A 26,078-nucleotide genomic window follows, 5' to 3' on the forward strand; every position below is an offset into this window, starting at 1 on the left:
TATTTTGCTCTGGATTAAGGTGATGTGGATAAAAATTTCTTATCCATTACCACTGAATTAATCTAAAATTATTATTATCAATAGTTAAGTGTTTGAGTCTGCTCCATAACCCCAGATTTCTACTGATTTCAGTTGATCTTGGCAGAATCAGGCCTCTTAATCTTTCACTTCTGCAAATGAGAAGCTGCAGATAAGGGGAGAAAAAGCCCCCCTTTGTGACATGTTGAGAAATTAATTGATACCTCCAGTAAATGTCATGAATGAGTATGGGGAGGATGTGAGGCTGATGGATGCTGGTGTGAATGTCTGTGTAATATCAGCTGTCATTTACATGCTCAAGAATGAATTCTGGAATTGCTCATGGGAAAGGGAAAAAGAAAAAAAAAAATAAAATAAAGAGAAGATCATAATAGCCTCACAACAGTGTAAGGATTTAACGCTGTAGTGGACTATCTTCTGCATCAAAGTTCCTGTATGGCCATTTTCTCGTATTTAAATAATTTACTCATTTTAGAGTTTATTCATACATGTTTATATTTTTCATTCATTTTTATTCAATATCAACTTGCAAATCTTACATGCCATTGTGGTGAGTTGATTTTAGGAAGTGGGCTTGGGCTCTAGAGTGTGAGGAAAATCTTGAGTTTTATTGTTACCATCTTATACCACTGAAAAGTAGGTAGGTCCTTACAAAACTGAGTCTCCTATTTACAACTACAGCATGGTTACCCACATTAGACGTTAATCTAACCTTAATATACTAATACAACCAGCCTGATAAAGCATCTAGTCTAAACTGTAAATATGATTAAACTACAGAGTTATCAGAGGGAATCTCAGGAGACCACCCAGTCCTCCTCTGCCGAAGGCAGATACCATTAGCACTCTGTCCTTCCTGGCACTTGTTGAATTATCTTCTTCTAGCTGAAAGATTTCCAGTGATAAAAAATCCACAGTTCACTTTTGAAATAGGTATGATGTAAATCTAATGTAAATTAGAATATGAATCAATTGAATGTCACTATTAGAAAAAACAAATAACTTCAGAGTCTGTGTTTTACAATACCTTTATCTCTTTGCATTTTGTCTAGCCAGGGAATGAAGAATGAAACTTAAGGAAGCCCACTAACAGTTTCACATGCACTGATTTATGCCACTGAGTCCTCACTACTTGTTTATTAACTTTAATTTTTCATAGTTTCACTTTACAGAAAAAAAATAGGTGGAAAGTGCGGTAAAATCAAATCTCTCATTCTTTCCATTGAGAAGGAAATGTGTAAAAATTTAATGTTTTGTTGGATTTTAGGATGTATGATTTCAGCTGCAGCCATATGAAAAATAACCAGTGTCCACTGATGTGGGTCTGCAAAGGGGCTGAAGAGAAGGGGACAAGGAAAGAGGAGAGTTACATATGAATTTTGCCATTTCAGAAGATTGACTTCAGCCCTGAATTTCCTTGCGAACCTTGGGCAGCTAGGCATTGCACTCTGAGAGCCAGCAATGGTATTAGCTGGAGACTTAGCCAAAGCTTCAAACACAGTCAACTCCTACTGATGTTTTAAGGAGATTTCAGGGTGAATCAGCTTACTTTGGCCCTGTGCCCAGAGCAGATTTTACCCTTGCTGGCATGCTTAAAGCTTCAGCTGACTTCTGCAAAAGCTTTGGGTACAAGTGTGTAGGTTCCCTGTGCCATTCTAGGATTTGTAAAGACTTGTCTGAGGTTGACTACAAAGCTTCATTCTTCCTAGGCAAAATCTTGAATAATAACCTGCAGTCCCATGCATTTGGCCAGTACTCAATTCCTGAGGCACAGTCAGTGTTCACATTTATTCCTATATCCTACTTCAAGTTGTCATTTCCCCAGTGGATTTCGTGTATCCCCGCTCCTTTGATTAGTGCAGCCTCCACCACAGGTTGCCGGAGAGAAAGAGAAGATAAAAGCTGAAATAAATACCACAGGCCAAATTTTGCTATCATCTAATGAATCAGTTTTACAAATCATTATCCTACTCCCCAGTAATGACTGGTCTTCATTTTAATGAAGGCTGGAGCCTTTACTGATTGAGTACTAACACTGCACTTATTATTTCAATGATTCTCCATCATAAAAACACTTCCCTGACTCAACTTATAACACTGTCTGCCCTTAGACACTTGCAGCTCTGTCCTCAAATTATTATGGTCTCTGTTCCTCTCATTGATTGTCTCCTGTTAGTGCCAAGCCAGCACAATGCATTGGACAAGTTTACAGATAATCTTGGGCTCACTTGTTTTACTTACCTGGGAACTGCAAAAGTTTCAACAACCCAGGTATTTCTGCTCACTGGAAAAGGATCTTCTAAAATAATGATCCAATCACACATTAATATGCTGTTTCAGTGTATAAGGATACTGTTAATATCTATTTAAGAGAGGAAATTCAGTGTTTGCTCCTAGGCTAAATGACGTCTCTGGATGCCAGATAAACGTCATTTCTCCACAGTATGGGTCTAATGCAAGACACTTCTTTGATATCCTTGGCATGCAGATACTTGATCAGCTCCTATTGGTGTCCGGAATGTTTGAGTGTGACAGTGGAAACTTTAGGTGGGAAGGGATTATCAGTGGGAGGAAAGAGGTTTTTCATTTGTTTCCAGTGTAAAAAGGGGGAAGAAAGGATGCCCTGGAGGAATATAGTCTGAAATGGGTTATTCATTATCTCAGCTGGCATTTCTGAGTCCTTGGCTTAGCTTCCAGCCTAACTCTGATGAAACCTTTCTCACTGTCAGCAAGGACATCTCTGACTAGCATAACACAAAAACCACTATATCCTTTTTTACTGAAAATGTAAAGGTACTTTATTTCAAAAGCGTAATGAATCAAGATTGTACTAATCACAAGCAGGAAACATCCAGCCACAAGTTTTTAACATTTTTTTTAGTACTCTTTTCAGCCACTTTCACATTCACCTTGAAAATATGAAAAAAATCTTTTTTCTCTTTGCTACACTTACTTATAGGAACACCATTGTCTCAGAATAAAGATCCTGGGGGACTGTTACTACTGTGTGTCGGGGCTCCCAGAACCTCGCCAGGACCATGCACACTGCTGTGTTGAAATGGGGCTCAGCATGATCAAAACTATCAGGTAATGTTTTGGTTTTTTTCCCCCTCCTTCTTGTTCCATTATTTCTGACAGTGTCCTGAACTTCTTATCTGAGAATGCTATTACTAGACAAGTAATTCCTATGGTGGTTCAGAGACCTCAGGATTATCACTGTCAAAAGGGCAGGACTTTTTTGATCCGTGTAATGCGTGGGAACAGATACTAAATGCATTTTATTAACCTGTGATGCTTCAGAGCATGCAACACAATAGCTGTGTGTGCGTTGTAAGTGACAGGTTTCACAGTTCTTAACAGTTCTCGCTTTGTACTGTTGCCATTTTTAAGACGAGGTTGAGGAGGAGGAGACTGAATTGCTTCCTATAATTCCTTTAATAAAATAAAACAATATAAACACTAACCAGACAGCTGTGACAATACTTCAGCTTGGAAACTAGCTCATAGACAACTCATAGCTCATAGCACTTTCCTCTTTCCGTGGATGTTTTTCTGTCCAATTTCTTTGTCTGCTTCTTTTCCAGACTGCTTTACCCCTTTAATCTGAGTGTGTCTCATTACGTACATTAGACAGCTAATGCACACTGCAGCTACATTACTGAGATCTTAATACAGAAAGAATTTGACAAAAATTAATTAATGGAAAACATAACTGAATAATGATTATGCAACAATGATCTCTAAGAAGGTTGAATTCAATTATCACAGACTAAATGTTGCACAAAGTAATCAATATTTTGCGTCTGGAATCCCCACAGTGAAAGTGAAACATGAATTAGAGAACACAGAGATGAAAAAATCTACCAGCATTGTTAAAAATTCTTGGAGACACACATTAAATCATTTGCATTTGCTTGGTAATACCATCTGCAGCAAACCCATTGCAAGTAATTTTTCTTCTAAGATAGTGAATTTCTTTACACATCTCCTTATACATGTGGAAGTCTCTAACAGCCCAATGCCCTTTCATGAACCAGGTCTCAAAGGCAGTAATCCAGTAGAAATGGCACTGTATTTTTAGTATCTTAAATGACAGTTATATTCAGTGGGAGCTGTGAAACCAAAGTCCATTAGGACTTGGGTCATCCCAGGCTAATTCAGTTCAGATTGACTCCAATTTATTTGCTAATCCCAGTATCTGAATTTCTGGCTATTCAATGTGCATGATTTTTTCCCTCAGACTTTTCTGTTCAGAGTAGAGGAGCCTTATGTTACTTATCTGAATGTGTTCTCATGTAGTTCACAGGGAGAACCAATCCTTTCATGGGATATTACAAATACTTCAGTCCACATTTCTGAAAGAATTTGGAGTTACCTACAGTCTATTAATTAGAACTTAAATTAGTAGATATCTCTCACATTTAAAATGAAAAATACCCCTTTTTTTAGAAAATGGAGTTTCTATTATATTGGTCACTGCAGAATTTGATCAGATCTAAAACCTGTTAGAAATGACATTTTGATGATTATAATTTTTTTTATTTTCATCTGAAGATTTCACAAAATAAATGTTTTGTATGTCCAAAATAATAGGGAGGTGATCCAAGCTATGAGAAACCATCACAGTTACATTGACGTTATATAGATGAACTTAAAGCCTTCTTGCACATCAGAAGTTGTTTACAGGAAACTTAAGAAAATTTCACTACTTATAAGTTGTTTTTTCTCCCTCTTGCAGACTTATATCTTAGCTTTTAAATCTTAGCTATATTTTAGCTCGAGCACTTAGCCGAGCTTAAGAATTAGACATTAAAACAAAAAACAAGATTTATGCTACAACATCCCACCTATAATGGAGATTTGGGCATCTAAATTTTGGAGAGCAATCCAGGTACTTTTATAACTCCTGATTCTTGTACTGGTTCAAGTTCTTTATGCAATTGATGTAGAATTAATTTTTAAATTAGGCAGACCAGATTTTCCCCTGTAGGTCCTCCAAGATTCCTGTTCTCTCCATTGACAGCAAGTAGTTGGTAATGTTACAAGGATCAGTACCAACACTTCTGGGGAGACAGTGCCCAGAAATCTACCATCTCAGGGTACCATTACTGAATTTTCCTTCTAGTCTTCTTCATAACTGCATGGTCATTGGGAACAAGAATGTCAAATTTATTCATTACACAATATGTAAAATAAATCTACATGGACAGATTGACTCACAAGGGACTTCAAGAGTTTTCATACAGCTCATATCCATACAGCTAAAGTGTTAATTTATTGTTAAATGAGACTATACAACTTGATCTTAAGCTCATATACCAAAGATCTAGACTTGAGTCTTGCTGCTCCACCACTGTCTTTTTGTAGATGTAAGGAACTGTTCAGAACTCATCAAAACAATCCAAGGCCATTATTTTCTCTGTAATGAGTTTTTTTGTCGCTGTGTCATCTTACAAATCTTATGAAAGAAAAGCTATTATTGTTATTCCGCTCTGTCTTCTACTTTGCTCCCTTAACCGTTGAGTACAATTGAAATAAATACAACTTTCAGCCATGGGAAGGTTCCATGAAATCTAATATTTACTCTAAAGCAAGGAAACTTTGCCCCATCGCATTTGTACATGAACAAGAATCCTAACTCCAGCTATCTTGCAAAACCCAACCTCCTGTAAACTCTCTTTAGCTGCCGTTGGAAATGCAAATTAAAACAAAAAGAACAAGCTCTTCACAAGGGGTTCATTTATCCAGCTGGTTCTCATATCTTTTTACATGCAGCCTAACTCTTCCTGTATTTAATTTTATTGTATTAATGCCTGTCTGTACTGACAGTTGATAGAAATGAGATACTAGTGGAATGTTTAGTCATCAGATTATAACATTTCATTTTAACAGTTATCACCCAAACTAAATGGGTGTCATAGATAACACCGAAAGAAACTATATCTGCGACTGCTCTTATTTGTAAGAAAGAGCATCCATCTTTACCATCTTTATGTCTATGTAGAGAGGGAAAGATTTGCAAGAAGAAAGCAGTCATCGGTGTTTTGACTGTGTGTTAGTGAATTCCAAAGCCACGCTGGAGTGCCAGATGGATGGGATTATGGATAGGATATGTGATAAAATTCAAGATGGGGACATTTATTTGCTGACAGTCAAATATGGAACATGACCTTAAGACCTAGCAATAAAATGAGGTTAGATCTGCTGAGACAATCATTCCCTCAAATATATTAAAATGGATGTAAAATAAACAAGAGCAAAATCAATTACATAAAAGTAATTCTGAACTGAGATAATTTCTAAATATCACGTTATACTCCAGAAAGAGATTAGCATGCTTGTTCATTGGGGTTTTCCATTCTTTGGGTTGGGCTGTGAGGAGAGGAATGGATGTATAAAGCATAGTGAAGAAAGTTCAGAGGGAAAGTGAGGTAAAGGAGAAAGGAGAGGAAGTGTGAAAGCAAGTGGAAATAGAGGGAGGCTGTGAAGAGAGGTGAAGGAAATAATCTTAAAGAAGAGGAGACAGGACTTCCAAAATGTAAATTATAGAGCATAGTCTGTCAATGTCAAGACTGAAATGAGAATAATGAATTTTGGTGTGGTGGCTTCGTTTTAAAAAGCTTGTTAAACACTTTTATAGGGGTGCAGGGGAAAGTCACAAAAAAAATTTGTGAAGCAGAAGTGATTTTAAAATAAAAGAATTGTGAAGCATGATCTGTTTAGCTGAGAAAAAAAGAGATTGAGATGTTACCTAGTAGCAGCACATAAAACATTTTATAGGCAGAAAACACTAGATTTAGCAATGGGTGATGGTATTACTAAGAGAAACAATGGCTTTTCTGTTCCTCAGTGTTTTCAAATCAAAACTGAATTTCTTCCTAGAGTAAATAATTCCATCAGGCACAAGTTACTGGAATACAAACAAGCACGAGTGGGTAGAATGTACCAGCCTATGTGGCACAGGGTATCAAGGTGGACTGTCTTCAGCTCGAGACACCGTGGCAGGCTCTGTGACGGGAGCTGCCTCCAGGGGCTGAAGGCTGCTGCTTTCACCACCACCTTCCCAGACGTCCTTATTCCTAAAATCTCTGTTCCTGGGAAGAGAGCGAGGGAGAGAGATTGTCTGAGGCCCAGCTCCTCAAGGATTCACTCACTTGGTATAAAGATAGAAATCTCACAAAAAAACATGTAACAGTGGAAATTCAAACCTTTACGCTGGTATATTTGTTTGGTAGATCAAGGAGTTCTGAGTGGTTTCATGTTTTGGATTATTTCCCACTAGAATACCAGCTGAAAGAATAATTATTATGACAGGAAAAATAGTCCCAGCATAGAATGCAAGCTAAACTCCAGAAATTAGATAACCGCTTGTCTTCATTACAAGTCTGTAATTAACTACTAATATCAACATCAATTCATGAGAGAGTTAAAAAAAAACCTAAACAACAAAACACACATACAGAGAAAAAAAAAATACAACAACCAAAAAAAGCCCCAAAACACCACAACTATTTCAGATTATCTCACTGACTGACCTGGTGGGTTTCCTGCCTTTAGCATGAAAAACTGCTTTTAACTTCATCTGTTGGGTACTAAAAAAAAGTCATGAAATGATCAATGTTTGTTAAAGAAGTTACTCAGGCAGTGAAGCAGCCAGGAATTTCTTTCGTACTCCATGACGAATACATCGTTATTTAATTATATAAATACACAATAATATAATTGATCCAGTTCTGGATTCCTTCCACAGATTATTTCTTCTATAATGTACAAGGCTCAGCCTATAATGGAACGAGCCCCGATTCACAGAAGACAGAGCAAAACCAAAACCTATTCCTTACTTTCAATTCTGCGTGGTGGTGGAAAGGGGCATTTTGCAAGATATTCACAGGTTCAGCCAGCACTTTTCAGACAGGCCACTGAGTGAATAGGTTTCATGCTGGGACTTGATCACATCGTCACCTCCACATATCCGTTTCAGCCCCTGCCTGCGAATGCACGGAGCGGCAGGACAGTATATCTTTCCCTGGGTTTGCTGTTGGGTGACTACACAAATTGAACTGGGTAGAAATTAATCGGTTCGTGTACCTTTGAGACCTCTTTTCTTTGAATGTGCCACCAAATACAATCAAAACTATATTGGCAAGATAGCATAGGAGTGTTTATAATTATATAGCTTTTTATAACATAGTTTTCAAATGAAAAAGCAGACTTCTGATAACATTGTTTGTAGTCCCTTGTGCGGTATTAGCTTCCTGCCTCTCAGAGCAGATAGACATAAGAAACAGGAATACAGTAGTGGTTCAACTCTGTCCATGTTGCTATAGTATCTGTCTGAACCCAGAGCAAGTCATTTATATTAATGACAAGTCTGATGATATGAAACTTCTCCAGATAATAGTTTCTGCTGACATTGGAATCCAGCTCTACTTCCAAGGTAAAGTCACTCCGGAGCTATTTTAAACTGGCTTCTTGGGATGATATCTACCTTAAATTGTACATGCAATGCTGTGTAAAGTCCATCTACAAAGTGTTACATTCTGTGAGTCGTATTACCTGAGCTGTATTTTTTGAAATGTTCAGTAGTTTAATGCATCCTGTTACCTAGCTTTTTAAAAATAATGGATATCTCCTTCACAAGCATGACACAGTTCCCAGAGTCACACCAAAAAGAGCACTTAGTTCACCTACTACCCTCTCATGTCAGCGCCAAAAAGCATTTGAGTTCATTTAGGAAAATTCCACAAATCTGTTGAGTCCAACCAAAAAGTTCTGAATGTAATTGAACTTTAGGATCATAGGACAGCTCAGTTTGGAGAAAACATCAGGACATCTCTAGTCCCACCTTCTGCTTAAAACAAGGTCCACTAAGACTCTTACTTACTTCAGCCAGAATACATAGACTTTCCTATTACATCTGCATGAGGATAATTGTGGCTGTGTCTTGATGGGTAAATTAAACAGCCACAAGGAATGTTAGCTGTCACCAAGAAAAAGTGGCACAAACTGGCCAACTCCATTCTTCTCAACTCTTTTTGCTTCCAAAACCAGGCAGTTGCATCCAGGTTGCCTACTGGAAGCAGTCTTCACACGCAGATTGCTGAACCTGGGAACAGGTTGTGAGAAAGCTAGCTGACCAGGAAAAAAATATCTGGGGTTGTTTTAAGTATCTCAGAGTAGACAGAACCTTGCACAGTTAAACTGGTCAGCACCAATGTAGGCAGTGTGTCACTGTCTGCACCTGCAAGGTGTGAATTCCAGGGCATTCAGATTTTTGGCAGTTAAAGAAAAGGTTGAAAAACAGATTTCTGACTTTTGGCTCACTTTCTACATGCAAATAGGAAAGCCTCTGATGAACAGCACAAAAATTAAATACCCATCAAAGAATGCTGGCCAGAAGGAAATGCCAAGATCCAATTAAAATCAATGAAATTTTTACCACTTGACTGAAATGAGATGAAAGGCATGAATAACATCAGTCACGTCTACCTGAACCTGGAAAAGATATCAGACAGCTTGTGAGGTAAACAGGGCTGTTTTATAGATCATCAATAATGCAGCTTCATGCATGCGCTTTGTCAAAGGATTTTCAGAGAGCTTGTAAAGCAGTTGAAGCAAATAATTATTTTTTAATTAGGAGCTCCATTGACAGTTGAAAAATTTTAAAAGACAGAAGAACTAAAAGCTGTGGAACACCTGAACTCATGCAAAATGAACACTCTCCATTTGTTCAGTATCTAGTACATGCTATTATTTATGAGATTTTTTTTCTGAATAAATGAGAACTACTTCTATTGATGAAGATGATCCGGGGTTCATTGTTTCAAAGTATTTAATTGGTTTTTTTCCTACAGCAGTATATAAACAAGGCCTCCTAAAGTATCTCTGGCTGTTAGGGAGTCGTGTTTGAGCATGATGAAGTGCCCTTCTCTAGATAATTCAGAAATCTGTTTCACCCCAAATCACTCCAAATTTTTAAAGAAAAACAATAATTTCATGGCTTTTTACATACTAATCAATCACCTCACTTTTAAACTACAACCATTTATTCTTTATTCAATTTAAAAGCTTACAACAAAAGCTTAGTGAAAACTAATGTCTCCACAAACAGGTTCTCAACAGCTCTGCTCTCAGTCCTGTGCTGCAAATAATGAAGCAATGGGAGCAAGACTAGATCGCTGTTGTGCTTTGATTCATGTTCTGGACGGGGTCTGTTTAAAAATACCTCCTACTGCCTGTGGCTCGATTCAGTCAGGTCCCCTCGTGCAATTGTTTTCCTACCTATCAACATAAGAGCACATCGCTGCGAAGGGCGAGTAAGAGGAGGATGTGAAGGTGCAGGTGCACCGGCACGGCAGCAGGCAGCAAAACAGAAGAGCTCTCAGTCAAAGGATGCAGGCAGGTAGCCAAATCCGCACTGACTGCGGATGAAGAGCCGAGATCAAATATCACCTGAGCAGCTCATAGGAAGAAGCTGCTGGGAGGCTATGAAAGATGACAGAGAAGACAAGGGGGATAGGACCTTGATTAGAGTCTGCAGTGTCATGCAGGAGGCAAGGTGGACAGCACAGCTACGTGAAGTTTTGAACAAATGCAGAAATCCTGTGTGGCTGATTGAGGATGCTGAAGCCTTTTCAGGCCATCACCACATTTTTATGACAAAGGAAAGTCAAAGTCCAGCAATCCTTAGTGAACACTCTGGAAAAGACGGATGCATTGCTCAGTTGCACTATCATTTGTACCTGGTCTCTCCAATGAGATCTCTGTTCCCATATAGGGTACAAATACATGACTATAATTTATAGTATTTAAAATTAGATTTAGAACAGAACAGAAGAATAGGATAGGATAGGATAGGATAGGATAGGATAGGATAGGATAGGATAGGATAGGATAGGATAGGATAGGATCGGATCGGATCGGATCGGATCGGATAGAATATTTCAGTTGGAAGGGATCTACAATGATCACTACTTGCCTGACCAATTCAGAGATGACCAAATTAAAGCGTGTTGTTAAGGGCATTAACAAATGTTTCTTAAACACTGACAGGCTTGGGGCATCGACCACCTCTCTAGGGAGCCTGTTCCAGTGTTTGACCACACTCTTGGTAAAGAAATGTTTACTAGTGTCCAGTCTAAACCTCCCCTGGTGAAGCTTTGAACCGTTCACACATGTCCTATCACTGGATACCAAGGAGAAGAGATCAGCACCTCCCTGTCCACTTCCCCTCCTCAGGAAGGTGCAGAGAGCAATGAGGTTGCCACTCAGGCTCCTTTTCTCCAGACTAGTCAAGCCCAAAGTCCTTAGCCGCTCCTCATAAGACATTCTTTCCAGACCTTTCACCACCTTTGTTGCCCTCCTCTGGACCCATTCAAGGACGTTCACATCCTTCTTAAATTGTGGGGCCCAGAACTGCACACAGCACTCACGGTGAGGCTGCACCAATGCTGAATACAGTAGGATAACAATCTTTTTTGACCAGCTGGCCATGCTGTGTTTGATGCCCCCCAGGACGCGATTTGTCCTCTTGGTTGCCCAGGCACACTGCTGGCTCTGGTTGAGCCTGTTGCCGACCAGCACCCCCAGGCCCCTTTCTGCAGGGCTGCTCCCCAGACTCTTCTCTCACAATTTAAACTTATGCCCGGTGTTATTCTTTTTGGCATTTGGACTTGTTACATTCCATGCCATTGATGATTGCCCAGTGTTAGTATTTGTCCAATATTAAATACTAGTACTCTATCAGCAATTAACTACTATAGTAATTAAAATCTAAATTGGTCTAATGGAGTGTGTGTATATATACATAGAGAGAGATATTACATAAATGTATGTTATTAGTCCATTTTATTAAACTTAAGGTCCTCTTATTGTGTGCATTTTTCAGTGAAAAGCTTTTTGCTCAATTATTACTCTGGATCCAATTAGCTTTTTAGTTCAAGATAAGGAAATTAGACATAAAATGAGAAATAATTATCTTAGTCTGAACAAAAGGAAAAAGGCAGACTGGGGAAAGATCATCTGGGGAGTTGTGTGATAATTCCTCTGACAGTTATGAGTGTGAGTTTAGATATTTTTGTAGCATATCTATAAAAATTCTGCAAAACACATTACAAATTACAGTGCTTTCACTTCTCTTAGCTGTTCTCAAAACATTTAAGACACTACTTCAGTGTGGGGAAGTTGTTTTCCGTGTCCCATCTACCAGACACAGGTGATTGTTTAATTTTGATATTTCAAGCCCTCTTGCTTGCAAACCAATAAAGAAATTTGTAAATGAAAACTATAAACTTGGAGTATCAGAATGCAAACAAATCCTTTCTCAAAGCTTCTTTTTTGTTATTTTATGATTAACTTTTAAAAATCTATTCCTCTTAGTTATCTGAAATATGTTAGCTTCATGATATGATGAACAGATTTTGTTGTGGGCAGACCACTGCACTGGGACTTATGCATGCTTTTGTTGAAGGTTTCAGAATATGCAGGAAAGGGAAAAAGATGAATTGCTTATTTTCAATTCCTCACATTTTTGTATGACCAGTTTCTCTCCATTTTAAGACTCTCTTTTTTTTTTTTTTTGGCCACAAATTGAATTGATGCCCCATTGCAACAATGAAAGGCCAAGTATTGAATGCAGTAAGCAATTTACCCTTCTCTCCTCTAGAAAGGGGCTGTCAAGGTCATGACTGAGGCATCTGAGGCAACAGTAGTTAACTTCAGCGTTGCGAAATAGAGCTGTTTAATCTTCGCCTGCTCTGTTGTGTGATCTTGCTGTGTTGCTATTTACTTCAGTGACTGTAGAACTGGGACTCTTTACAGAGAAACAGCAGCCTTGTTTGTAGACCAACAGTAGCAATGCACTTTTCCTACCCCGAGCACGCTATTCAAATATTAATGAACACCAGCTCTAATAGTATTTCTGGTGCATATAATTGTTGTCACACATGCAGAACTGGAAAAGTGCTCTCTCTGTCATCCCAATGGATACAGCTCAATTATGTTAGTTGTGAGCTTCCCACAGTGATGTGCTGGAGTATCTCAATACTGATTTGGAAGAAGCAGTCTTAGTCTAAGACACTACTAAGGTGCCTGTGGCTGTGAATGATATATGTTGTCTCATATCGGAAGAGGAAGATACTATTTCAACACAGTAAAATTGCCTTTATAATCAATAGACATATTAATTTAAAACAGTGCTGGGACAAAGTCCCTTTTCTGAGACTGTTGACAAATATGCCCACATGTGTTTACTTTTGAGAGATTAAATGGTCTTTGCTGTCACACAGAATGGAAGAAACTGATTTTAGAGTCATACCATTATCATAACAAAGCAAATGGTGTTCTGGCCAAATCTACTGAAAATAATTCACCTTTGGACAAAGAGTAACTCTGGAAAATGTCAGTCAATAAAGTAGAATAGAATATGAAAGTATAGGCAGGTTTGAGGATAACAATGTAATGTTTTTGTAATGTTGTTCAATACTTTTTCATAATTCCAAGCTAAAGGACTCAATGAATCCAACAAAGTCCTTTCACTCAGACATCTTTTTCTCTCCTATCTTTCTCTTTCTGTCTGATAGGAATAATATGTGTGCTACTGAACCATGAATGAAATTAAGCACTTAATGCTAATCTGGCTTTTAGAGTCATTTTATCACTACCTGTACTTTGCTACCTAGAAAGTTACCTCTTCATTTTAGAGACTGAATTGTTCGTTATAACAAATTGACATTGTATTTTACATCATGCCCTTTTCTAAAAGATATAAAAAACCGTGACATATACTTTCATGTGTCTGGTCTTTTCTTTTTTCTTTTTTTTTTTTTTTTTTTGTTTTCTTTTGTTTTAACAGGTACGTTAGGTCAAGAACGAAGCATGACATTGACATGAGGATAGGGATACATTCGGGATCAGTTCTTTGTGGAGTGCTGGGCCTGCGAAAGTGGCAGTTTGATGTCTGGTCATGGGACGTGGATATCGCAAACAAACTCGAGTCAGGTGGAATTCCTGGGTAAGGCAACGTGTATTTCCGACAGTCAGAAAACATTGCCGACACAGTACACTGCTAACTTTGCCAACAGATTAACTGTCTTACGTTATTTCATCAATGACTTCTTTTTTTTATTTGTTGGCAAGGATTTGTGAGGCTACAGTCAAAAAAGGTAGAATTGGTCAGCTTTCAGAAACATTGGAAAAGACAAAAATATTTCTTTTTCTTTGCCAGCTATGATTTCCTGAAAATGTTCAGGGATTGTATTCAGCCCATATAATACTCAGAGATAGCTCAAATTTCTCAGGTGTTGACCATTCCTGAGTTTCTCCAGGCTTTATTCTCTGATCCTTTGCATTCAAAGGCTGTAATTTATTTTATTCCATTCTCATGACCTTTGCATACACAAGGCTGTAATTTGGTTTATTTCATAATGCACAAAGTGTGGTAAGAATTATATGTTCATAGGTCATTACGGTAATAACAAGAAGGTATGGACAGCAGGCTCTCTAGGAACTCTTTTAAATAATTTGGTGGTTTAGTAGATGTTTTGAGACATTTATGTCAACCTTTCTATATGTGAAAATATATATTTTTCCACTGAGATGCCTAGTTTTTCTTTGTCTGAGGTGGTTGATTCACCTGAAAGATAAAATGTTATTTCTGCCTGACATGGCCTATATCTCACAGCAGTTCGGAAGTTGTGAATCCTAAATTTGAAGCAACAGTAGTGGTTGCAGGAATCCCCTGTTCACTTTCAGTTCCACCTTCCATTGATGAAAAATGTAGCAAAAGATCCCCTACAACTATTCGATTTGTGGCCATGGAACATAGAAGGAATAACAGTGGGCATTTTTATGCAGACAAAGTCTAAGTGATGTTGTCATCTTGAATGAGAGGGGTTTCAAGTCATCAAATCTGAGCCGTGTGCTGTACTCCCTACACGCACATCAGGATCTGTCAGAGCTGCCATGTTCCCAAGGAGTTAGAAAGGTATTTGCTCTATATTGTATTTGCAAATGCAGGCCCCTTCCACCGTTCCCCACAGTAGACCTTTGTACTAATATATATTCTTAGACACAGCAGAAAATGAAACATTGCGCGCTCTGAAGGCAGCTTCCGTACTCTGCATATGTCACCAGTGTATAAAATTGCAGCAAAAATTTTACTTCCCCTGCTGCTCATTCCATATGACAGCTCCAGATGAAAAGTCACATGCTGCTTTGTTAACATGAGCAAATCAATCATCTAAGTTTCACCATCAGCCCCTGCAAAAAGTCTAGTTTATTGCTGTTAACGCATGCAAGTAGTACAGCTGTTAGAGAAAAACCCAGAGAAGGCATCACCTTGCTGTGGTCGGTAAAATGCCTGGCTGGTTGCAGTCTGCTGGCGCAGAGCGATTTCCACTCCTGTGTATCAGTTTGGTAGCAGAATAAAGCCTGTATGTGGCAGCAATTCACCAAGTCCCGCGAAACAGCGACGTACACAGACTTTCCTGGTGGGCAGAGCAGATTTACTGGAGCAGTTAAGCTCACTTCAGCCTCTCTTTACTTCTGCCCGTCGCCTGCCACGGTACCGAGGTCATTCCCAGAGCTGCACTGCTTTCCTCTGCTGCCTCAGAGAAGCCGCCCTGAGGTTCTCGACGGTCCTGCTCCCACGGTGTGAAAGAAGAGCAAAGATGAACCCCAGCCCTTTCTTGAACAGACAGTGGAGGGAGGCGGCTTGCCTGCCCAGGACGGGGGCGATCCCTCCACCCATTCTGGGGGCGGGAGAGAAGGGGCTCAGCTCTTCCCCTCGGTGGCTGCGTATCACCCTGAGCCCCCGTGAGCAGGGGTGATGCGGGGGCAGATTGCCCCCGAGCACAGGAGAATAAGCGGGCAGCCCAGCTCCCGTGGAAGGAGGCACTCGGGAGCAGCGAGAAAAAGCAGTCATTCCTGGATTTCTGAGAGGACAAAGATGTGTCCACAACAGCTGAGAAGGAAACCATCTAAGATCCTACAGTGTTATTTCAGAGACACTCTTCTGCCAGGACCCCATCTTCTCATAGTCTTCACCTGGTGTATCTAGGTATCAATCTGTGCTATTGGATCGGCATAAAACTTAGCTAATAATTAATTTTCCAGGATGTATCAATGACAATCTAAAGATTTGGACCTGAAGCATTTTCAACAGTTGGACAGGCTACACCTTTGACTTCAATAGTCAGGCTCCTGATTTACTGTGTTTGTATAAAATTAGAAAGACATTTCTCCACTATACATTTTAAGATTTTTTTAAGCAAGCTGTATGAAAGGTGAAGCCAGAAAATATTTTTAATCTACCAACTATTAATATTTGGTCCATTTAAGCATATCACTTCAATAGCCAGCTCCACGCTCTAGTTAAAGCTGTTATCATTTCCATTATAAAATCCATATTTCAGGGCTTTATAATGCAATCTTTCAAAATTATGTTAGTTGAAACTCAGCATAGTCACCCTGGCAACTAATGTATCACTTTTTTTTCTTTCTTCTTTTTTTCTTTTTCTTTTTCTTTTTTTTAATTAGTACTTTACTTAAATCAATTTAACCTATTTGGGTTTCTAAGAGCTAGGAAATGCATTGCCTTTCTGAGAGGTCATATGCTCTGGTTTTAAAGTCCAGGCCAAAAGTTGCTTAAATTTGAGAAATGTTATTTAACTACAAAAGAGTACTAATCTCTGTGGGCATCATAATGGCATGACTTCAGACAATGAAAGTTGCACAAAACCAGTGTTGAATTCAGAGGGAAGCTGAAACAAAGTTAAAAAATGGCTGAGATACAAATTTTTGATCTTTTAATTAGTTATTGATATTTAATACTCCACATAGACCCAGTTTGTGCCAAATTCTTATACTCCTGGGCATTTCACACTGCTTGAAGACAACCAGCACTTTGTTTTCTGACAATACATGCACATCATACATGTACTTATAGCCTTTTACGCCACCAACATTTTATGCAGTTTAATTCCATAGTGGAATCCTTTAATTTCCAGAGGAAAGTTCCCAAGGGGTGTGCTAGGACCATTTCCTTCAGGGGGGATAAGACAATTCGTGGTGTCCGAGAAAAATGCCTTAGCATGTGTCATCAAGAAATGATCACAAATTTTAGCTGACTCTGAGTTTTAGGAATCTGTCTGCAAGTTTGATTTTCAGAAAGTTCCATGCATTGCAAGTTTGAAAAATGAGCCAATTTTAATGGAATCACTACATTTATTTGCTTGAGTTAGCGAAATATCTAATGAACATCTCTTCTTATTGCATTTATGATGCTGCATTATAAAGTATAGCATGGCTAACCCTGTGGCTGTATTTTAAGGGTGTCTGCAATTTGCCCTTCATGTAGGAACTTGAAGATTTCTTAAAAATAGAAATAAGAAAGACTTTTTTTTTTTTAACTTGAACTTCTTGCTGTCCTTCTCAAGCAGTCATAATTATGGTTAAAAAAGTCCAAATACCAAACACCTTCAGGTTTGGTTGGAAGATATCCAAAGCCCTATCATGCTTTGCAAATTTTGAGCTTTTCCTATGTCATCTCTTAGATTCAACTTCACTTTTGCAACAGCTTTTTGAGCTCATCACTTAGTCTTACTAGAAATTATCTCCCTACCTGCGTTTGTATAGTTTCCCTATTTCCCTAACTCACTTCAGATGCAATCAGACCACTAATTCCAACTGTCTAAGCTACCTCAGTTGACTGAAGGAAATTAGAGCTTCACACAAGCTGCTTTAATGCATACCATATATTTTCCTCTCACCATATTTACCTGAAGTGGCAATCTTCATTCACTCTGAATAGTATTTCACTCAGGAAGGTCTCCCATTAAACTACTACTGTGAGCAAAGGTGTCAGGTGTGAATATCAAAATGTGTTTCCTGTGACAGGACTTTGTGCATTCATGAGATCCTATTGATGTGCCTTGAGAGTTTTTGTCTCTAAATGAAGCTCATGTTTGTTGAATACACTATTTCATTTTCTGTATAGAAATCATCACGTACATAGAAAATCTTATATTTATCCATAATGTTAAAAATTATGCAGAGTTCATAAACTTCTTCTTACTTGTGTCTGTTAGAGCACAATCAATATTTGCTACTATTTATTTCACTACAGGAGAATTCACATCTCCAAAGCCACGCTGGACTGCCTGAATGGGGATTATAAAGTTGAAGAAGGGCATGGTAAAGAGCGTAATGAATTCTTGAGGAAACATAACATTGAGACTTATTTAATTAAACAACCTGAGGAGAGTCTGTTGACTTTGCCTGAAGATATTGTGAAAGAGGCTGTCAGCTCCTCCGACAGGAGAAACAGTGGAGCAACATTTACCGAAGGATCTTGGAGCCCTGAACTTCCATTTGATAACATAGTGGGAAAACAGAACGTAAGTCAAACTTCCTTTAATGTCATCAAGTATGAAGGCATGCTTGAGTGCATTTCAATAATGAAAGACTCAGAGGAGACAAATTCATCTTTAACCTTTACTCTAACTCGTACTGTAACATCAGAGAATTAAACAAAATTTTTCAGGGCAGAAATAAAACATATATCCAAACTGTGGAAATGCCAGGGGACCAGAGGTTTTTGGGGTTTTTTTCCAACTGAAATTAAATACTACACAGCTTAGCTTTAATTCAACCAGTCCATAAAGAAGCAAATTAAAAGTAAAGATAATGTTACTAAACTAGCTGGGACATTCTAGTTAGAGTGTGTATCTCACTGCATAGCTTCACTGCACTGCCATGAAATTAAAGGGATGAGTGAATGGACCTTTTGCCAGAGGAAAAAGCGTGGTGTGGAGGTTATTGATATATAAGGGAAAGAAGGAGGATCTACCTTTAAAAAAGCACCTTGTGAAAAAGTTTATTCATTCTTCACTTTTATTTCTTCTTCTTTTTTTTTAAGTAAAAAATTTAAAAATTAGATTCTAAGACATAATTAAGGTTCACTAGGAGGTGAGTTAGACTCTGAGGTCATGCATAGCTCAATAGAAATATGAGATAACAACAACTGGTCCTGATCAGATCTTTTCCAAAAACATGACATAGCTTATTGCTAGCATCCTGGGAACCAGCAATTCTTGTACAGTCGTATAAATTGTTTGTGAAGTCTGCTTGCTTAGAGGAATTAAAGATGGCAAGGGTAAAATGTCCTCAGACACCACACTCTTCATTGCATTTGAAAGATTGATGAGTCTTTATGAAACAAGGTCAGATGGAGTTTTCTTCCATTTTTCCGAGGGATCTGTAATGACATGATATATCCTTTTTTCTGCTGCACATCCTTAGTCCTTCTTGTCTGCACTGTCTGTTGAACTTCAAGTGTTGTTGTGTGGAGGTCTTGCTTTTTCAACCATCTTCTGCTTCTTACAAATCTACTCAGAAGTGCTAAGCCTTCACAGTCAATCAGCCCATGGAGGTGTCTTCATCTCTTCAAACTGAACTGGAGCATGGCATAGTTTGCTGCTATATAAAACACCTGTTTTATATATGTTCTGTACATCTGTGTATCTGCATGTACGCTGCCTTTTAGCATTCACTGTAGTTTGTTGACCTGTCTCTATACTCTCATTTCATTAGGAATATAAGTTTGAGTGCATGCTGCTGTGAATATCTTCTGATCTCTCTCTGTTTCTTCTTCTCTCCCTTTAAAATGTTCCAATCTCTATATCCAAAAAATCTGTACAGAGTAGGCTATCATTTCGTTGATCATTTTCTCAGCTAAACCTGACCTTGCTAGTAACAAAGAGGAGGAATGAAATAAAAGATTAGTATTTTTATTCAATTATTAAACAACTCCCACCCAATAAACTGGTAAAAAGCCCATGAAAATCATTGAAACAGGCATAACTAAACAGTTGTTTTACAGCAGATTTTTGTCTTATGGCAATAAGCAATCCGTTTTTAGAATAGTTTCTCACTGTTTTTTTAAGAGCTTGTTTTTGTGCTGGAAATAACTATAATTTTATATCACACAGTTTTACAATAAGTTTTTTGGTGGAGACAAGATTTTAAAAATCTGCTATTCCATATGTGATTCAATTATTATGTAATTTTCAATTTTAAAGTTGAGACAGTAAGTATTACTGCTCATAAATAATGTTTTTCAGCTCAAAACTCAAAGGATAGTTTTAAATTATACTAAGATATAGTGGCTTTTCCAGAGGTGTGTCAGTCTTGGACAGAATACACATTTAATAACATTAATTATGCAGCCTGAAAGTCCCTGGCAGCAGCAGAATTTGAGAATCCAAGTAGCAGCAACCCAGCAATGAATCATTCTATATGTTTGAATATTTGCCAATAGCATTTAAATGATTTCTTTACCCGATGTAAGTTACAACAAAATTTGAGCAACCTTGATCATGTGTGTCTTACTTTTACCTGTGGTTATGTTATGAAGAATATGAAATGGCAAAGTTGCTGGTGAGTTCTCTTGCCAAACTCAAATTCACCACAATCCATATTCTTTACCTCGAACTCATTTTCTATGGGCAGCCTGAGACAGTGAATTGAAGTTGTGTAGATATGAGTGAGGACAGACTAACGGCTCTTTAGGTACAGAGTCACAGACGCTGACACAAGCTGCATGTGTCTACAGCACAGAGAGCACCATGTGCTTTAGCTCTGGTGGTGAGGCAAGCCAAGAATGCAAGTGTCTGCTCTGAAATCGAGACCATGCCCAATATGGATGGAGTTTTCTGTTATTGAAGCAGGTGTCTGGGCTTCTTTTCTAGAGCAAAGAAAGTTGGACAGCAGTTATGTCTGTGAAGGTCTCCTCCTCTAAAATAAATTGATAGCTGATGAAGTTGGATTTCTTTGCTGGGGCTTCCAAAAGAAGTAGCTGAAAGCATAATACGGCCACTGCGTGTGGTGCTGGAGGCACCTGATGGGCCTGTGAATTAGGAAAGAAGCATATTAAAATGTCTGTGTCTTGTACAAGCATGTTTTAGTGGTGGTTATAATGACTTTTAACAGTTATCACAAAAATGATACTTAAAGACTGCCAAGATGGCCGACAAGTAAAAACAACAGGGTGGAAGTCAGTTCAAAGACAAGGCACCTGCATTTGTGCATCTGTCTACTGACCATCCCAGGTGTTGGTACCTCCCACAGCTCAGCTCCTAAACATAACCGTCTAGTGCTACTTGTGGTGCTCAAGGGTGCCTGAGACTTTCATATGTCAAGGGGCCTATAAAAGACCTGTGATCACCTGGCCTATCAGTTAGAAGCCAGGTAAGGGACTCTGATGTCTCAAATAGTGCTAAACACCTACGCTGAAACACGCTAAGCGATTGATTCAGCTTCTTGACTGTGGCTGTCTATGGCAGCTTGAGATAATCTAATCTAATCTAACATACTCCAACTGGTCCTCACCACCGACCAGCAATGCATGGTGGTTCCTGTAGGTCTTGAGCCATATCTCCTAGCTCCAGACTGTTGTGCAGGATGCCCTCGGGCATCTCAGCTGACCATAGCTGCATACGATTGCACAGCTGAAAGTATCCCGAGTGCATATTGCCAGTAACAGAAGCTTAGACACCAAACACTGGGACACCTACATTTAAGGTGTCTTCCTGTTGAACCAAATCCTACCTGTATCGTGTTTCTTTAAACATATGACTTTGTATTTCCCTATTTCCCTCCAAGACCTGGTGTTTGCAGTATGAAAAAATAATTTAAAGCCTTCCTAGTCTTCTAAATGGCACTGATTTAAAATTTCCCTTTGTGTTGAGGGCAGGATGTTTGGACTTGTTGCATGAAAACTCTACAGGAAGGAATTAAAATGTAATCCCAGCCACCTTTTTAAAATCTCTGTAAAATATCTCTAAAGTTGGAGTTTTATTATTTGTTTGTTTTAAATCATCCTATCTTTTAGTCTCAGGTGCAAGTTTGGCTAACCTTTTTCCTAACAGAAACTTGTGTGCGTTGTTGTGTGATGAATGGTTACCGTCAGCATCAGGGAAGTTCAAAAGCCCGTTGTAGGATTCACAACTGTATTTTCCATACAGCTATTCACAAAAGTGAAGGGAGAACCAGTATTTTTTTATGTCGGCATAACACGGTCTTAAAAGATGCAGAACAAAGAGGGGGATACAGAGACAAAATGCCTCAAGTTGCTCCAGGGGAGGTTTAGATTGGATATTAGGAAAAATTTCTTCACTGAGAGAGTGGTCAGACATTGGAACAGGCTGCCCAGGGAGGTGGTGGAGTCGCCATCTCTGGAAGTGTTCAAAAAACGTGTGGATGTGGCGCTTCAGGACATGGTTTAGGGAACATGGTGGCGCTGGATTAATGGTTGGACTTGATGATCTTGAAGGTCCTTTCCAACCTAGTGATTCTGTGATTCTGTGATTCTGTGATTCTGTGAATGTAATTGCTGACTATACTTCGAATATGAAGAGAAATCTCCCTATATAATTTGCTGTACATAATCCCATGATCCAAAAGGACTGGCTTTCCAGCGAAATCTAGTGATAAATCCATCCCAAACTCCTGTTTCCAACAATGCCCAGTAGGAAATATAGCAGAAGATCTTTCCAGCAAGGACCTATGGGATAACTTTTCTCAAGCAGAAGTGTATTTCTTGTCCATAATAATTCTGAAATGTTTTATGCTGTGATGTATGAAGGTTTATATCCTTTCCATTCATTAACATTTCTTAACCCTTGGGAATATCACAGATAGTGGAGTTTATTTTCCCATTAAAGTGTGAAAGTGCTGCTTCACTGTGGTTCGTGTCATGAAATGATACTATGAAACTGGACTGAGTTATTCTCTTTATGAAACCAAACTCTACCACTTTCCTGAAGGTGAAGCACCCTTTGTACTACCTCCACTAGCTTTCCTTTGCAAAGCTGTGCAAAAATATTTTCTTTTTTTTCTTTTGGTTAGTCAATGAAATACCAAAGGAATAATGCATTTGAGAGAATATTTAAAATAATAATATGAATTACAGTTAAATTAAATCATATAGCCTAACTGTAATCTAGACTGACTGAAATATACCAGTAGTGAAGAAGAACATATTATTTGAAAACCCATGCTGAAGTAATCAGAAATGTCACCTTCTTCACTCCTGCCGAACTGATCTGTTCCTTAACTAAACACATCCAGTAGCTTTAAGATCAAGAAAAATGTTATTCCTGTTTTGTTACTTCTGTTTTCTGTAGCTGCCATTCTTAGTTGTTAAAACACACCATTGAGTTAGATACCCTGCTGTGATTTTGGTGTGTACTCACCTCATGCATGCTTTCATAATTAATTAGCAGAATCTGTAAAGGCGAAAGTGTTCAGTGCAGCAGCAAACCTCCTAGTTTGTATAAAAGAGGACATTAAAGTACTCCCCTTAATGTGCTGTATGTGTTTAGTGGAACAGAGTTATTATTTTACACTTCTATAGATTTCATTGAATGAATTGCATGGAATGCTGTAATGGTTTGCAATGCAACATGATCTAAAACATTGCATTTTTAACCCAAGGGGACCAGCAGGTTTATTCTGTTTGCATGTGCTTTCCCCTAGACTCTGGCTGCCCTAACAAGAAATTCAATAAATCTGCTTCCAAACCATCTTGCACAAGCTTTGCATGTCCAGTCTGGGCCTGAGGAAATTAACAAGCGAATAGAGCACACCATCGACTTACGGAGTGGCGATAAATTGAGAAGAGAGCATATCAAGCCTTTTTCACTGATGTTTAAAGACTCCAGCCTGGAGCATAAGGTAGCTGGGTCTTGGTAGCTGCGTTATTCACAACTCAAATTGTAACAAATGTCCACTGGAGTAGAGAAGCTGTAGGTTCTAGATTGCATTGTTTGCTTTCTGGTTTTGTTTTTCATTTTGTTTCAGTTTTCAGAAGTTGGGACCGAGCTAGAGGTCATAATAGACAGTGTCACGATGGAGGTGTTCTAACGCTGCAATGATTACATTTCGTTGTTGGAAAATGCCTACACTGAGCAAACTCTGCTTCTGAAAACACAGCCATTTGCCGGGTTTGGTTTGCTGTCTAGTACAAGCATTTTTCTGTCAGATGACAGGTTGCTTTGGCACAAACAGTGATAGAGCATATTAACTAACTGACACTTCTATTCAAAACATATATCTATATTTATATAGATATGTTTCTTTCATTTAGTCATAGGATCCATCTGATGTCCTCTAGGAAGCTTCTGTGTTTATTTCAAGTCAAAACTAATTTGTCAACTCTTTGTTTTAAATATCCTTTTTTTAACATCTTCTAAAAAGGTAAATATTGTTCATGTCTTTGCTGCTTCTCAACAGCAATTATGATCTCACTAATTTCTATTTCAGTCTACATTCAGATGTAAGTTGTAAGTTAAAAGATAAGGCAATGGGAAAATTTTCCTTGCAAACTGGTGACATGGGGCAGGGTTGCACGCAAATCTCAAATGATTTCATTGACTTGTATGCTATTACAATGCAGCAACAGGAGATCTGCAATAGGATGTGCACTTAGACTGAAAAGAAAGAAAAATAACAGGGAATTACAAGCATGGAGGATCACTTGTGTCATCACTTTAACCTCCACTGGAAAACAGACTTTTTTACTTGACTTATGGAAGACCAGTCCTCAGGTGGTACCAGTGGTGAGAGCTTAATAGAAGCCACTGGAAAAGAACAATTCCATCTGAAGTACATTTAAGCCCTTATTTCACAAGCAATCTTGCAGAAGGAAAAATAAAGGTTTGTTTAAAAAAAGAAAAGATTCCATTTTCCCATAAGGATATTCATGACACTGAGACATAAGGTAGAATCCCTAAAGCCAAATTAGCCATTGCTGCTGCAACAGAAGATATGAAGATATTTCCTTCAGTGCTGCCATCGTGCAAAGTTGACAGGGACCCAGAGGAAGTCAAATCCAAGATTTCTGATATCCTGTGAATTACCACCTAAAGGCCCCAAAGTCATGAGTAATCTTTAATCTTTTCAAGGCACAAGGTCAAAAGGTAAGGTGAAAAAATCTAGACAAAGTAGCATTTAAACTAGAAGGTGGGGGATGGTATATTAGTATTTTTTTGTGCAAAAGAGGAAGCAGCTTGGTCACAAACAACTGGCTGAATGAGCAAGCTAGTCAATGGTTCACCTGGTCTTACATTTCTTTTCAATAAAAATGAGGCCTAAACATGAGCTGGAGTAAAGGGACACTGCCCAGAATCACGTCCCATATTCAGCATAGAAACTTTCTTGAATTTTAGGTTTCACAATTAACAGCCACAAGGAAAACATATACAGAAAGGGTAGATTTTCATTTAAATTTAATTTATGCAAAAGGAGAAAAAAAATCCATGTTCTAATCCATCACATTACATAGGTCAGATTTTAAATAACATTTTGAATTGCATCTGGATGACAAAAAGTCTATTTAAAAGTCAACATCTTGAGAAGTTTTGATACATTTTCTTCTGTCAAACTGTGCTGCAATGCTTAGAAAACGGTGCTTTCATTTAATATTTCCTTAGGTGTTAGGCCCAACCAGTAAGCACAGGCAATACAAACACAATATCCTTCCTGTAAAGTGGGATGAAACTTCTTTCTGTGCTCTAAATTGGGCTGGTTTTTAGCATTACACAGGAGTAAAGTTTTAAAAATATCAGCACTGTTTCACTTGCTCTGGTTCATCCACCTCCAACAGCCGTAAAATTCCTGATCAGCAACCTCCTTGATGGTGGTCAGGGTGCTGGGGCACCGTAGGTGTGCTCAGAGAAGGATGGGGAATGCACCGGGATGCAAAAGGATGATGTGGATTAAGGAAAGATGAATCACAGTGTCCTCTTTATTATAGGCAAGGGCAACGTCTTGTACAACAATGTGGGAAATGTCCCTTCCCTCCTTGTTTGCCTGTGCAGTAATTACAGGTTTGTCCCGGTAGCCCTAGTGTTAAACCACAGTCTATAGTCAGTCATGAAAAAAATAATGGGTGAACTGTTTTGCTACAGAAAGCAGCAATTTCCTCCCTGTTATCTTATATTGCTATCCCTTTCTCCCTTCTTACTCCCCATTTAGGAAAC

At 38.5% G+C, this 26,078-nt stretch overlaps 1 protein-coding gene across 1 annotated transcript in view; it reads left to right on the forward strand.

Annotated features, from left to right (window-relative positions):
- The window catches only part of ADCY8 (adenylate cyclase 8), a gene marked incomplete at its 3' end in the record, with an annotated part of 140,195 nt that overhangs the window by 74,985 nt on the left and 39,132 nt on the right, over nucleotides 1-26,078 (forward strand). The window contains exons 5-8 of the mRNA XM_082014870.1: nucleotides 2,999-3,126; nucleotides 13,892-14,050; nucleotides 18,164-18,434; nucleotides 23,575-23,772. Coding sequence (XP_081870996.1) covers nucleotides 2,999-3,126; nucleotides 13,892-14,050; nucleotides 18,164-18,434; nucleotides 23,575-23,772 — 756 coding nt within the window. The remainder of the gene's footprint in view (nucleotides 1-2,998; nucleotides 3,127-13,891; nucleotides 14,051-18,163; nucleotides 18,435-23,574; nucleotides 23,773-26,078) is intronic.

Source organism: Phaethon aethereus (genome assembly GCF_964289735.1).
Source record: "Phaethon aethereus genome assembly, chromosome: 2".
NCBI classification, from domain to species: Eukaryota; Metazoa; Chordata; class Aves; order Phaethontiformes; family Phaethontidae; genus Phaethon; species Phaethon aethereus.